Below are 14,414 nucleotides of genomic sequence, written 5' to 3'. Positions count from 1 at the left end.
ATATTGTATTAGAAGTCCTAGCCAAAGCAATAAGACAAAAAAAGAAATGAAAGGTATTCAGATTGGAAAAGAAGTAGAATTATCTCCATTCACGGATGATATAATCCGGTATATATACAAAATCCCAAAGAGTTCACAAGAAAACTTATAGAGCTAATAGAGGAATTTAGCAAAGTTGCAGGGTACAAGGTCAACAAACAAAAATCATTTGGGTTTCTATAACAGCAGTGAGAAATCTGAAAGGGAAATTAGGGAAACAATTCCATATACAATAGCATCTAAGAGAAAAAAAAAAACCTAGGAATAAATCTAACCAGGGATGTGAAGGATTTATGCAGTGAAAACTATAAAACACTTTTGAAAGAAACTAAAGAAGACTTAAATTGAAAGATGTCCCATGGTCATGGATTGGAATATTTATTATTGTTAAGATATCAGTACTACCCAAAGTGATCTCTTGATTCAATGCAATCCTGATCAAAATTCCAACAGCCATTTTTACCAAAATGGAAAATCAATCCTCAACTCTATATGGAATGGTGAGAGGCCCCAAATAGCCAAAAAAAATGTTGACAGAGAAAAACAAAGTAGGAGGACTGATATTTCCTGATTTTGAAATATACTATACAGCTACAGTAATCAAATCAGCCTGGTACTGATATAATAATAGACACATAGACCAATGGAATAGGAGTGAGAGTCCAGAAATAAACCCACATTTAAAAAAAAAAAAAAAATTTTTTTTTTTTTTTAACTATGGTTAACTGATTTTTGACAAGGGTGCTAAGTCCATTCAATGGGGAAAGAAGAATCACTTAAGTAAATGGTGCTGGGAAAATTGGATTCCCACATGCAGAAAAATGAAACAGATTCATGCCTCACACCATACACAAAAACAAATTCAAAATGGATTAAGGACCTAAATGTGCAAATTAAAACCATAAAATTCTTAGAAGAACAATCAGGGGCAATGCTGTCAAGCCTAGCTTTCAACAATGAATTATCTAATATACCAAAAGAACAAACAGCAAAAGACAAAATAAATAAATGGGACCTCATCAAAATTAAAAACTTTTGTTCGTGAAAAGACTGGAGACATGCTGCATGACCTTGAGAGCTGGAAAAGGACAGGCATTCTCATACTTCCTTCCTACGTTCAGCTGGAGGACAGGGCCTCCTTGAATTTCAGTACATTTCTGAGCAGAAGGCAACTTCCCCACAATCATTCATTTATGCCTTTGCCCTTCCTGAGACCAGGTCTTGACGCTGATCATGGTGCTGAAGGTGATCTAAGAAAAATGACTCTAGAGAACATTTATTGAGCATTTCCTGTGTACCAGCACTATTTCTTGGTGCTTTACACAAATAAATCATTTAATGCTCACAGCCCTTCTATGAACCTGTTGCTGTTGAGTCGATTTCAACTCATATTGACCCTATAGGACAGAGTAGATTTGCCCCATAGGGTTTCCAAGGAGCAGCCGGTGGATTCGAACCTCCAACCTTTTGGCAGGGCTCCATGAAGTTCTATAAGGGAAGTGCTATTATTACTCCCACTTGAAAGATAAGGAAACTGAAGTTCGGAGAGGTTAAGAAACTTGCCCAAGGTCACACAGCTAATAAATAGGGAAGCCAGACAGTCCAGACCCCAGAGCTGCAGTTTTGATCACTAGCCTTACTACAGAGGTGCATTTACAGAGCTATACAGAGCCTGCTGAATTTTCACTTGTCCACATATCATCCCAGCAGGCCCATCTCCCATTCCAGGTGAGCCAAGGTTCCATCTCTCAAATTGTTAGGGCAGATTGCAGTGGTTTGACATCAGGAGAGCTAGACGCAGTAGTAGAGACTGTCTTGGTACTCATAGAAGAGGCCAGCCCCCTACTTTATCATAATAGTCACCACACTTTATTGTAATGACTTGTTCTCTGTCTGCTTCCCTGGTAGACTCTTAGCTTTGTGAAGAGGGTGCCATTGTATCTCTTACTGCTTATCATAATGCCCAGAACACAGTAGGTCCTCGGTAAATATTTGATGAATAAATGAATTAGGGGTGATCATTATATGATATATAACGTGATAATTAATACCATTATATAGTATATATGATATGTAATTATATACGTTGTTGTTAGGTGCCATGGAGTCGGTTCCAACTCATAGCAACCCTATAGGACAGAGTAGAATTGCCCCATAGGGTTTCCAAGGAGCAGCTCGTGGATTTGAACTGCTGATCTTTTGGTTAGCAGCTGAGCTCTTAACCGCTGCACTACCAGGGCACCATGTAAATATATATAGACATACTATATGATAACTGTTATTAGCTCAAATATTATTTCAACATGAATGGAAGCACTGTGTTGTGGAGATTATAATCCCTTTATATTTTATATTTGATGTACACCATCTTGGGAAGTATGTGGAGTTTGGGGTGCATTTTAATCTCTTACAGAGACAAAAAGAAACAAAGACGACTAAGGTCATGATGTGGACAATCTGCACTGCTACACACATGTATGATTGAATTTTTGTTACATTGTAGGTTTGGCATCTTAGGAAGGTAGCTCTCCTGAAAATAGAGGATGCAAGAGAGTTCCATTTTAACCAAGCTTGCAGTGGCTGTTGTAGCAAATTTCAATCAAATTTCCCAATTCAGAGCTGAGATTATTGCACATTTGTTTTTTGATTTTAGTAAAATCTTGTCTTTGTTGCACATTAGCATGCAAGCCTCCAGTATCTGCCATGTTAACTGTTTTCCTCTGTGTGTGTGTATGTGTATGTATGTTTTAAGCAACCTTGCACAGCTGAGCTCTTGGAGGAAGAGGCCTATTTTGACAGCTCCCCTTAGTCCATGGATCACCAAGCTCTTTTTCTGCCAATATGTTTCACATGATTTTGTAGACATGTGTAACGCGCTCCTGCAACTTGCAAACACCCATACATTATTACAATAATAATTGGGTTTTGATGCAACTGGAACTCAGTACTACCAAGCCACCAGCATTTCCTTTTGGCTACCAGTACTAGGCAGGAAAATTATAGTCTAACTGTCTTCCTGTTTATTGATAAACAAAGTGGCCAGCCCAGCAATGGAGCCTGATTAGCAGTTTGCACCCTTTGTGAAAGGATAAACAGAACCCTACTGTTTTCTGTGTTTGAGTGCAATTTGCATCTTTAAAGAGGTTTGACTGCCCTGAGATTCATGTTCAACTTCCGAGTGCCGGGATATTCTTTGATATGTTCCTTGTCAGCCTCCTTGTTTGCCTCGCCTTCATCTTGAAACGACATTTGCCAGAGTAGCTCTCCTCCCATCTGGCCTACCATAAGTTTCCTGATAGTCACCTGTCTGAAGGAGGCGGGCAGGGGAGGGGCGGGAGAAAAAATACGTCTCTTTCGCCAAGCCCCAGTTTTACATTCCCAGAAGGCACTTTAATGCCGACTCCACTCCATTTTTGAAGAGGGTGTGAAGCAGAAATGAAAAGCCAAAGACAAAAGAGAATCTGCTTCCCAGTCTCTCTCGCCCACAGGATCATTTTTGCCCCCTTCCCAACTCCTTTACCTTTAGCTTTTTACCCGCCCCTCCCTATCTTACCAAAAAGTGCTGTCCCCTCTGTAAAGTGAAATACGGTAGTAGCTTTCTACCTAGTGTTGGTGTAGTGTTCCGTTGTAAACTTCATTCTAATCTAATTACCTTCTTAAACTAAACAGTAACAAACCAAAGAGTCGAATCCCCCTATAATTATTTTCAAATAAAAGAGATGAAGATCATTTTAACTTGATTTGCATGACGTGAAAGGGAGCGTTAATACATGTAAACCTGGATTAAACTGTTTAAATAAACTTTCCCCATAATCCTTACCGTATGTAAACAACATTTGTTCTGCCTTAGAGATATTGCATGATTGGACCCACGAGACTCCAGCTATCCTACCGAACAGTTGCCTTTTATGACTTCAAAATAAACGTTCTATATTTATTGGAGGATGGAGGGTGTCAAGCGCAGTTAGACATAAATTGTACCTCAGCGATTTCAGTAATGCCAATAGAGCTTAAATTAGGTTTTATAGCTGTTGTAGAAGTCTCTTTGGTAGCTAACAAGTGGGATTTTTAAATCCTGGAAAACATAATCCTATTATAAAACAGGCGGCTGAATTAACATTACCCAGGAAGGGATTCTTCATGGATTAGCATTTTTTGACAATAACCAAGAAAATAATCAAATTCTGTAGGGATATTACATGCTTTTCTCAAAAGGGAGAACAGCAAATTGGGGAAAAGGGAGCAAGCTAAATGACCAAAAATGTTATTACTTAGACTGTTTTTTTGTTTTGTTGTAATGGGAAGGGCCATGGAGGATGGAAAGTAAAGCTGAGTGTAGCCTTGTCTACAATAGCAGCAGACACCCCCATGGTAGGAATGCTGTGGCCTGGCTAATTTGCATGTCAGCTCCTCACCTCATTTGTACATAGTTTTTTACATCACTAATCCCCTACTCCTGGTTTCCTTATATGGTCACCGAGAGAGTCACTAAGAACCTGTCTGTTAACGGAAACACAATGTGATGGGGAGAAATGTCTGCTACTTCCTGTGGAGTCAATAACTCTTTCTCAGTTATTATTCAACTCTTAAATCTGAGGATTTTAGAACGGGAAGGACCTTGAAATTTATTTTATTTCATTTTATAGTCCTGAGTTTTACTTTAAATACTTTAGAAAGATGGATCTCTCTTTCTCTCTCTCTCCACACGTAACAGTGTGTGTGTGGCCTTTTTACTTTTGAAGAAGAACCTTCCTTAAATCTTAGCTGGTGCGGGTTATTATTAGAGCTGTGCAGGCCTTGCCAGTTTTCATCTGCGGGTATCGTCTTAGCAGATAATCACATGCGTCTCAATCATTGTGTTAGATAATTGCATGGGCGTCAATCATGTGCGTATCTGGAACAAGTCATCACGTGGGCATCAGTTCCATCCATATCAAGGACGGTAATTGCATTGGACGCAGGGAAGGGTGTGTCTTCATGGCAGATAATCACATGGGTATCAGTCACGTAGGTATCCAGGTAGATAATCCTGTGCATAGCCATGGCATGTACTAATGTGGACAACTCCGTGGATATCAATCACGTCAACACCCGGGTTTTCTGGTGCAGGTTTACATGGGAGGCAATCATGTCATGTGTTTGGTTATGTTGGAGAATAGGCTGAGGTGCTCGTGTGCACACGAGTCAGGTGTCCACAGGCTGGTGGCGTGAGTAGTCTTCAAGGAAGCAGTGCGTTCCCCAGCAGAGCCTTTGAAACCCCATTATTAGAGGTCTGTTCTTTTGGAGCCCTGGTGAGTGGTTAAGCCTTCGGCCGCTAACCAAAAGGTTGGCAGCTCGGACCCACCAGCTGCTCCTTGGAAACTCCGTGGAGCAGTTCTACCCTGTCCTACAGGACCTCTATGAGTCGGAATTGACTCCACGGCAACAGGTTTTATTCTTCTAAGATTTTGTCTCCTGCTAAAATGAAAAAAAAAAATACTCCCAGTTATTTTCCTAGGAATGTGAATGAGTGTAAAAGACATTTGTGATTTACCACCAGCATCCAGTTTTCCTTCTTTAGCTATTGGCCCCTTGTTTTCATTCTCAACCTTGTGGCTTTAGCCCCGCCTTCTGGGGGTGGAGTATGTGACACACACACAGCTAGCCAATCAGGGAGTTGCATTCTGCTGACCACTGTGATTGGCTTAGGCCAGAACATGTGACATTAGCCAGTCCAATCAGAGTGAGTCTCAGGGCTATTGTGGGAGCGATGGGGGAAAATGCTTTTTCTCACTAAATTTTATCCGAAAGGTTGTGAGTGTGGCATTGCTGCGGCCATGCTCCTGGGAGACCCCTCGTGTGTCCAGGGCCCCCCATACGGAGCGTGAAAATGAAAGTCAGGACTGATTTCAGCAGTGCCTGAAGCAAAATCCTTGACCTGAAAAGCACTCAAGTGGTCCTGTAAAGCCTGTTTTGGCTTAAGCTAGGTGGAATTGGTTTTCTACCACTTGCCATACCTGATAAAGAGCCAAAACTGGTATAAATTTATCAGACGCTGTCCTGAGAACAAGGTTTAATTCCGAGCAGGCAGCGAAAGAGAAGGAGCAGTTCTGGCGGAGGACGGACGAGAGGGCAGAAGAGGAAGGCTGGGGCTGAGTTAAAGAGTAGTCATTCCTGCCCTCAATCTCTGCCTGGAGTCACACTCCCTGCAGAAGGCGACTCTCACCAAGGCGCCTGCTCACAGCCACCTGGGAGTGCCCCAGCCTCCTGGCCTCTAAGCATCCGAGCTCAAGCAGTGAGGAACATTTATTCAAGACTTTTAAATGCAGGCTGAGTGTTTTCCCCTTCCCCCTGCCTATTCTTATTACTTTGATATTTATTAAATGCTCACAATGTACTGCTTATAATGCTTGAAGCACAGTTTCAACCACCAAATTTAATGAAAAAAATATATAAATGCCCACATGACAAGAACCACACTGTTCTGAGGCTGAGTAGAAAGGAGCTACTAATTATGATGGTACAAATAGACAGTTGGGTTTTCCTGTCAGACTGAATGCTACATCTGATAATTATCAGTTGGTTTGCAAAGAGTCAAAAGTTTTGGAAAAGAAAGTCATAGAAAGAAATAATTCTCCTTGAAATACAATCTGCTACCCTGAGTAGAATGCCTCAGATCTAAGTGGAATTCATATGATTTGTTTACCAAATTCTGTGTAGTAAGCAGCTTGTTCCTTTTCTCCAGTTCGTGTTCTTGTTGCTGCTGTCACTTTCTGCATATGCCAGGGTTTGAAATCTGAAGTTAATGTGGCTATCCACAGAAACATCAACTAAGAGAACACAAATCACTGAAATTCATTTATAATCTTAAATCCTCTTGTAATTTAACAATTCCTAATTCTTTTTCATCAAACTTTTTATTAAAACTTTAGAGATGGCAAAATGTACTACACCCACCCCTCACTTATCAGCATGGTTAGGCTTCAAAGACCAGGTCGTTACTCAAAAATTGGCATTATGCAAAAATGGAAGATGACCACCTGAGATCACAAAGTGGAGGATGACTACATCGTTACATAACTCCCAAACCACTGAGAATCATGGCCTGGCCAAGTTGACACATAACCTTAACCATCATAGCCAGCGTTACTCTTGCCTCACACCTCAGCATTTGTTACTGCCTGACGTATGTCATTAATGCCAAAATGGCGGGATAGTAGATTTTTTACTATTGTCATAAATGCGAAATGTCAGATAATGAGATAGTCAATAAGTGAGGAGTACTTATGATTTGAAATTCACCTTTTTTTGTTTGTTTAGCCTCCAGTAGAAATTCAAATAAACAATGAAATGGTGTCCTAACTACCTAGTGCTGCTGCAATGAAAAATACAAGTGGGTGGCTTTAAAGAACAGAAATTAATTTTCTCACAGTTTTAGAGGCTAAAAGTCCAAATCAGGGTCTTAGGCACGTTGGTTCCTTCTGTGAACCTCTCTCCTAGTTTCTGGTGTCTGCCAGCAATCCTTGGCATTCCTTTGCTTGTAGAGAGGACCTCAGGAGCATCTCTCTTTTGCCTCTGTGTGTGTGTCTCTGTGTCTATTCTGCTTTTTTTTATGACTCAGAAGTGATTAGGTTTAGGGCCCACCCTACTCTAGTATGATCACATTAACACAAGAAAATAAAACCCCTATGTCCAAAAGGTGTCAAATTTATAAGTACGGGGCTTAGCATTCAATGTTTCTTTTGAGGGAACACAATTTAATCCATAGTAGACGGTTAGAGGGAAAGAGGGGAAAAAGTAAGGCTTGGCTCATTCACAGACTAATCATCTCTTAGGTTCCTTTCACCAATGATCTACACATATTCTCACCTACTGCAGGCAGATATTTGTGAAATGAATGAATGCGTGCATGAATGATGAGTAACTGAATAAATGATTGGTCTCTGGTGGTGAGGTATCCCAAAGACTTAAGGGGGAATGTGAGAATTGTACAATTGATTCTTGACTCCACACCTTCACTTGTGCCCTTCCCTCTGCCCAGCATCCTTGGGGTCTCATCAGAAACATTCTTCTCCAGTAAACCTCCCAGGATCACTCAGACTAAGTTGTTTTCCCACCTCTATGTTCTACACGTGCTATATGTCCTTTCCCCTTTGTAACATGCATCACACTTGTAATACTTTACAGTGTTTCTCTTTCTCACAGAGTGGAAGCTCCATGAGGGCAGAGATAGGGTCCACATCCGCAGTACCCAGCACTGTGCCTGGCGTAGGTCACGTTGCTGCTCTCAGTGCTTCCTAAGATTGTCATTATTTTTAAGCCATGTGGAGTTGGGAGTGGCTTGATTGTGATGGAGTCTCAAGATCTAGTCACTTCTCTGACACCGAGCATGAGGTAATGCAGTTTGGGGAATTCAGTCCAACTCAAGGGCTAAGGCTGTAGAGGCCAAGGACAACTAACACAGTCCTCCTTGCCAGCAATGAATTTTTATAGCTAATGAGATGTGCAGAATGGTTTGCTGAAGATTTCTAGTAAAGTTTTTCCCTCCTCTTAAAAGAGAGCCAAGGTGAGTCAGTCTTCTTTTCTGCTAATGGTGACAAAGAGGTGTGTTGCCCCAGTGACAGCTGACAACAGCCTGTCTTACAATGAAGGCCACATTGTGTTGGCAAGGTGGGTAGAAGACAGTGGACATGCTTGATGACATTGCTGAACTGTCGCCTTCACCGACCCAGAAGCCCCCTGCCCCCAACTCTGCACATTGTCACATAAATGCCTTTCGTGTTAATTAAGGCAGGCTACATTGGATTTTCCATTCTTTGCAGCCAAATATATCCTAACTGAAATGGAACTGTTGAGAAAAGCATATGCGCTTTGGTGTCGATACATTGGACTTGACTCTGCTACTTATCCATATGAACTTGGCCCCACCTTTCCTAATGTGGGTAGTGGAGAAAGTAATACTTCTCACATGAAGTGTAGATTAAATGAAATTATGTGTGTAAAATACCTACCAAAATGCCTAAAGCAAAATAAGTATTCAAGGGATGTTATTTCTTTTTCTGTTTAGGAGATATTTTGATTTTGTGGTCCAGTGAGTTGAATTAATGAGGAATGAAATGACTAACCTCTCCCTACAACCGCCACCAGATCTTGTACACATGAACTGTCAAGTAGTTTACAGTCTAGTAGGGGAGTCGGACAGACATTTCAAACCATAATTACAGCAGAGTTCAACAGCAACCCCCATTGGAGAAGAGTGTCCAGCTAAAGGAAGGGAAGAGTACTGGTCGGATGACACTTGGAAGCTGATGTGCAGGTCTTGAACCCTAGACTAGAAGACAAGGTTGAGGAACAGTTGAAAATGCTGAGGATGTTAATCCTGAAGAAAAGAAGACTTGAAGACAGAAAAGACTTTAAGAGAAGAGGAAGTAGATCCATTCCAGAGGGCAGAATAAGGACAAGGCCCGTAAGTGAGTGACTCAGAGATAAATTTTCACTCGGCAGGACAAAGAACTGTCTAAGAATTGTTGTTGGTAGCTGCCATTGAGTCAGCTCCCAACTCATAGCGATGCCATACACAGTGGAATGAAATGCTACCCAATCCTGTACCATCTCCAGACTGTTGGGATCCATAGGGTTTTCACTGGCTGATTTTCAGAAGCCGATCGCCAGGCCTTTCATCCTGATCCAGCTTAGCCCGGAAGCTCCACTGAAAGCTGTTTAGCATCACAGCAACACACAAGCCTCCACTGACAGACTGGTGGTGGCTGTGCGTATGGTACATTGGCTGGGAATTGAACCTAGGTCACCAGCACGGAAGGTAAGAATTTTACCACTAAGCCACGACTGTCCCCATCTAATAATTCCAAAAAACCCAAACCCATTGCCCTCGAGTTGATTCCAACTCATAGCTACTCTATACGACAGAAGAGAACTGCCCCCTAGGATTTCCAAGGAGTGGTTTGTAGATTCGAACTGCCGACCTTTTGGTTAGGAGCTGAGTTCTTAAACACTGTGCCACCAGGGCCCTGTCTAAAAATTAGCAGTGCATAAATGGAAGAGAGTGAGTGCCCCATCAATAGGCCGAGGCTCACCTGCAAACACTTCTTTGCAAGAGCTTGGGCCATCTGGCCCTCAAGGCTGTCTCAGAGATCTGGACTTGACATTGAACTCTTAAGACTGCAGGTGAGTTTAGAGAGCTTCTTTGTTGGATGTGTTATTGCTATGGTTTTTCTGCTTTCCCTCCCTCCTTTTCCTGGCTTCCTGCCCTGCTGCCGCCATGACCACCACCACCATCCTGTCTCCAGACTGACCTTTTACCTCTACATTCTGTTTCCATGTCCCCTGGATGGCCAGAGGGACCCTGGACACTCGGCAGAGTAATGAGATTTGTGTAGCTGCAGTGCAGTTTTTAGGGGAGGAAAGGCCTATCTGCCCTTTAGTCTTTCTGTCTGGCCAGCCATGATACCTTTTTCTTATCTTTCACCTCCTGAAGGTACTCGGTAAGCTGTAAGCATAAGCTGTAAGCATAGTACTTGGTAATATGTTCATAAGTTGCCCGGAAGAGGTGCCGTATTGACACCATATGCTTTTTAAACTATATGCTAGCCAAGAAGAAAAGAACAAGGTAATTTTGATGAAAAAAAATCAAAGGTGAAAGTGCCCAGATCCTGTTGCTCTCTGGAGGTTGTGGATAAACACAACAAAAACCGAAAGAAACACTCCTGCTGAGAAAGAGAGCGGTACCGATGAGAAACTTCTCCTGCCACATCAATGTGACCAGTGTTGATTCTGCAATCTGAGGATATTAAAGCTGGAAGGAGGGAAGGGTGAGGTGGCGGGCATGTAGAGAGACTGTTGAGTGCCTGCAGGTCCTATTTCTAGGTGCTTTTACATCCATTAACTTACTTAATCAGCAAAACAAGCCAGCAGGTGTCCTTATTTTTACAGGCAAGTCTTGTTAGCTGCTTCAAATTTTTAATTTTTATTGCTTTTAACAGCCATAAAAGATATTTTTAAAAGGGAAGAAATCATTCTGAATCCACCAGTGTAGCAGAGAATTCACTTCCCTGTTTTCCTGGTTTTTTTCCCAGTCTTTGTTTTTTTGTAGGTATAATTTTTACATGATTGTATAGTTATAATTGTGTATTATGCTTTTTTTTACTTTCTATATTGCTATGAAAATTATGAAAATCTTCGTAATTACTATTTTAGTAGATTATAGAATTGAGCAAGTGGTTTCACTTTAATTCAGTTAACCATTTCCCTACTGCTAAATATTTAGTTTGCTTACCATTTTTCGCTGTAATAAATAGTTCTGGCAATAAAGAGCTTCATGCATATAACTTTTTCCTTTTTGGGCCTATTTCTTTGGTTTTTTTTTTTAATTTTTCTTTTTTTGTGCTTTAGATGAAGGTTTACAGAACCAACTAGTTTTCTCATCAGACAGTTAGCATATACGTTGTTCTATGACATTGCTTAACAACCCCAGGGCATGTCAATACTCTCCCTTCTCAACCCTGGATTCCCTATTACCAGCTTTCCTCTTCCCTCCTGCCTTCCAGTCCCTGCCCCAGGGCTGGTGTGCCCCTTTAGTCTTGTTTTGTCCCATGGGCCTGTTCAATCTTTGGCTGAAGGGTGAACCTCAGGAGTGACCTCATTACTGAACTGAAAAGGTGTCAGGGGCCATGCTCTCAGGGTTTCTCCAGTCTCTGTCAGGCCAGCAAGTCTGGTCTTTCTTTTTGACTTAGGATTTTGTTCCACATTTTTCTCCAGCTCTGTCCGGGACCGTCTATTGTGATTCCTGTCAGAGCAGTCAGTCATGGTAGCCGGACACCATCTCGTTGCACTGGACTCAGTCTGGCGGAGGCCGTGGTAGATGTGGTCCATTAGTCCTTTGGACTAATCTTTCCGTTGTATCTTTAGTTTTCTTCATTCTTCCTTGCTCGCAAAGGGGTAAGACCAGTAGGGTATCCTAGACGGCCACTCACAGGCTTTTAAGACTCCAGACGCTACTCACCAAAGTAGAATGTAGAACATATTCTTTATAAATTATGGTATGCCAATTGAGCTAGATATTCCCTGAGATCATGGTCCCCATAACCCTTAGTCCAGCAATTCAGTCCCTCAGAGGGTTTGGATGTATCTATGGAGCTACCATGACCTTGCCTTGTGAAGGCTGTGCTGGCTTCCGCAGTGTTGTGTACTGTTCTACCCTTCACCAATGTTTCCACTTATCTATTAAGTGTTTTTCCATTCCCACTCCTCCCCTCCCTTGTAACCATCACAGATTGTTTCTTTTTGTATGTAAACCTCTTCATGAGTATTTACAGTAGTGGTCTCATACAATATTTGCCCTTTTGTGATTGACTTATTTTACTCAGCATAATGCCTTCCAGATTCATCCATGTTATGAGATGCCTCACAGATTCATCATTGTTCTTTATCGTTGCGTAATACTCCATTGTGTGTGTGTTCCACAGTTTGTTTATCCGTTCATCTGTTGATGGGCATCTAGGTTGTTTCCATCTTCTTGCCATTGTGAACAATGCTGGAGTGAACATGAGTGTACATATGTCTATTCCTCTTATTTCTCTAGGATATATTCCTAAGAGTGGGATTGCTGGATCATATGGTATTTCTATTTCCAGCTTTCTAAGGAAGTGCCATGGCGTTTTCCAAAATGGTTATATCATTTTGCATTCCCACCAGCAGTGCATAAGAGTTCCGATCTCCCCACAGCCTCTCCAACGTTTGTTATTTCCTGTTATACTTATTCGTGCCAGTAATGCCAGGGTGAGATGATATCTCATTGTGGTTTTGATTTGCATTTCTCTAATGTCTAGAGATCGCGAGCCAGCCTATTTCTTTAGAACATTTCTAAGACTGGGATTCTCAGTCAATGGGTAGGATTGTCAATCAATTTATGGCTTTTTGTTACAATTGCCAAAATGTTTTACAAAAGACATACATAAAAATTACTTTTCAAAATTGATAATACTTTTATAAGTGGCAATATTGGAGTATGCCAGTGTTTCTACTTTAGGTATTGCTTTTAAGTTTGCTTTCCTGTTTAATATATAGAAATTATACTTTACTGTTGCATTAATTTGCTTTTTTAAAAAATAACTCACGTGGTGGAGCATTTTTTGTGTGTTCAGTAATTGTGTTTCCACATGCATTTTTTTCTCTTTTTGCCCTTTACCCAGTTCCCTATTGGGTAACCTCAGCAGTATTGTATTGTAACTAAGACCTTAAGTACTGGAGTAGAGGTGGACTCAGTTCCTACCTTTGTTACTTCCTTAACCTGAGCAAGTTATATTTAATTTCATTAAGCCTCAGATTCTTCATCTTTAAAAACAGGAACCACAATAGTACCTACCTCAGTGGATTATTGCAAAGATTAGATGAAATAATATATATAAAGCACTTCAGCACAGTGCCTAACACATAGAATATGCTCAGTAAATGTTAGATATTTTTACTGAGTTGTTCACCTACCTCATTTTCCCTTCCTCTTCTTCTCAAAAAAAATTTTTTTCTTCTTCTTCTTCTCTGTCACCTTCTAAATCTTTTGTTCTGTTTCCTCTCACCAGTGGGAGTTGGAATAAACTCAAAGGCAACAATTTTTGGTTTTGGTCTTGGTGGTTGAATTGCTGGGAGCTGGTTAGAGGCGATGGGATGTGTTCCAGGCAAGCCCTGACATCCTGTTCACACAGGAGTGGCATGGTCTGACTAGACAGCTTTTCACTCCAAATATCTGTGTCTGCATTCTTAGGTTAAGTGGATGAATGGTCAACAGTGGAATTGCAGGGCCGGAAGGATGTAACCATGAACGCGTTGCCGTCAAGTCAATTCCAACTCACAGTGACTCTATAGGACAGGGTAGAATTGCCTCATAGGGTTTCCATGGCTATAAATCTTTACAGAAGCAGACTGCCACATCTTTTTCCCAGGGAGCTGTTGGTGGGTGGCAGGTGAGCACTGTAACCACTGTGCTACCACGGCTCCTTGAAGGATGTACAGTGACCTCATTTTAGCAGCCCTAGTGCTACCAAGTAGAGCTCACATTCACATGGGATTGGTGAGGTAGAGATACCCCATTTTCAATGATGTTCCAGGAAGAACGTAGCCTTCTCTTCTCTGGCCAACCCAGGCTCCGCTGCAATTCCTGTGAGTGATCTCCTACAGCAGTTGCAAACCCCACTGCATCGTTTTCTCCTCAGGTAGAGCTAGAAGGTGCAGAAAGTCCAGTCCACGTTTATTCAGGACCCAGGACTTGATAGGCACTTTATATATGCTTTTGTACAGAGACTTCGAAAAGGCAGACAACTTGCCCCAAGATCCTGGCTAACTCCAAAGCCCATACTTTCCACTGCATCACTCAACTGAATATT

The 14,414-nt window shown here is 41.5% G+C and overlaps 1 protein-coding gene across 4 annotated transcripts in view; it reads left to right on the top strand.

Annotated features, from left to right (window-relative positions):
• CLYBL (citramalyl-CoA lyase) overlaps positions 1 to 14,414 on the top strand; it is a 303,214-nt gene that overhangs the window by 185,479 nt on the left and 103,321 nt on the right. The window contains exons 1-2 of one of the 4 annotated variants that reach the window (XM_064275274.1): positions 8,225 to 8,412; positions 9,086 to 9,838. The exons of 2 other annotated variants lie outside the window; for them this stretch is intronic. In XM_064275274.1, the coding sequence (XP_064131344.1) occupies positions 9,794 to 9,838 (45 nt within the window). In that variant the 5' untranslated portion in view covers positions 8,225 to 8,412; positions 9,086 to 9,793. Of the gene's footprint in view, positions 1 to 8,224; positions 8,413 to 9,085; positions 9,839 to 14,414 lie in introns of those variants that run through there. One more of the 4 variants, XM_064275273.1, reaches the window with a different exon arrangement.

Source organism: Loxodonta africana, chromosome 23, assembly GCF_030014295.1.
Source record: "Loxodonta africana isolate mLoxAfr1 chromosome 23, mLoxAfr1.hap2, whole genome shotgun sequence".
Lineage (NCBI taxonomy): Eukaryota > Metazoa > Chordata > Mammalia > Proboscidea > Elephantidae > Loxodonta > Loxodonta africana.
The sequence above is the reverse complement of the archived record's forward strand: the minus strand, read 5'-3'. Positions and strand labels throughout refer to the sequence as shown.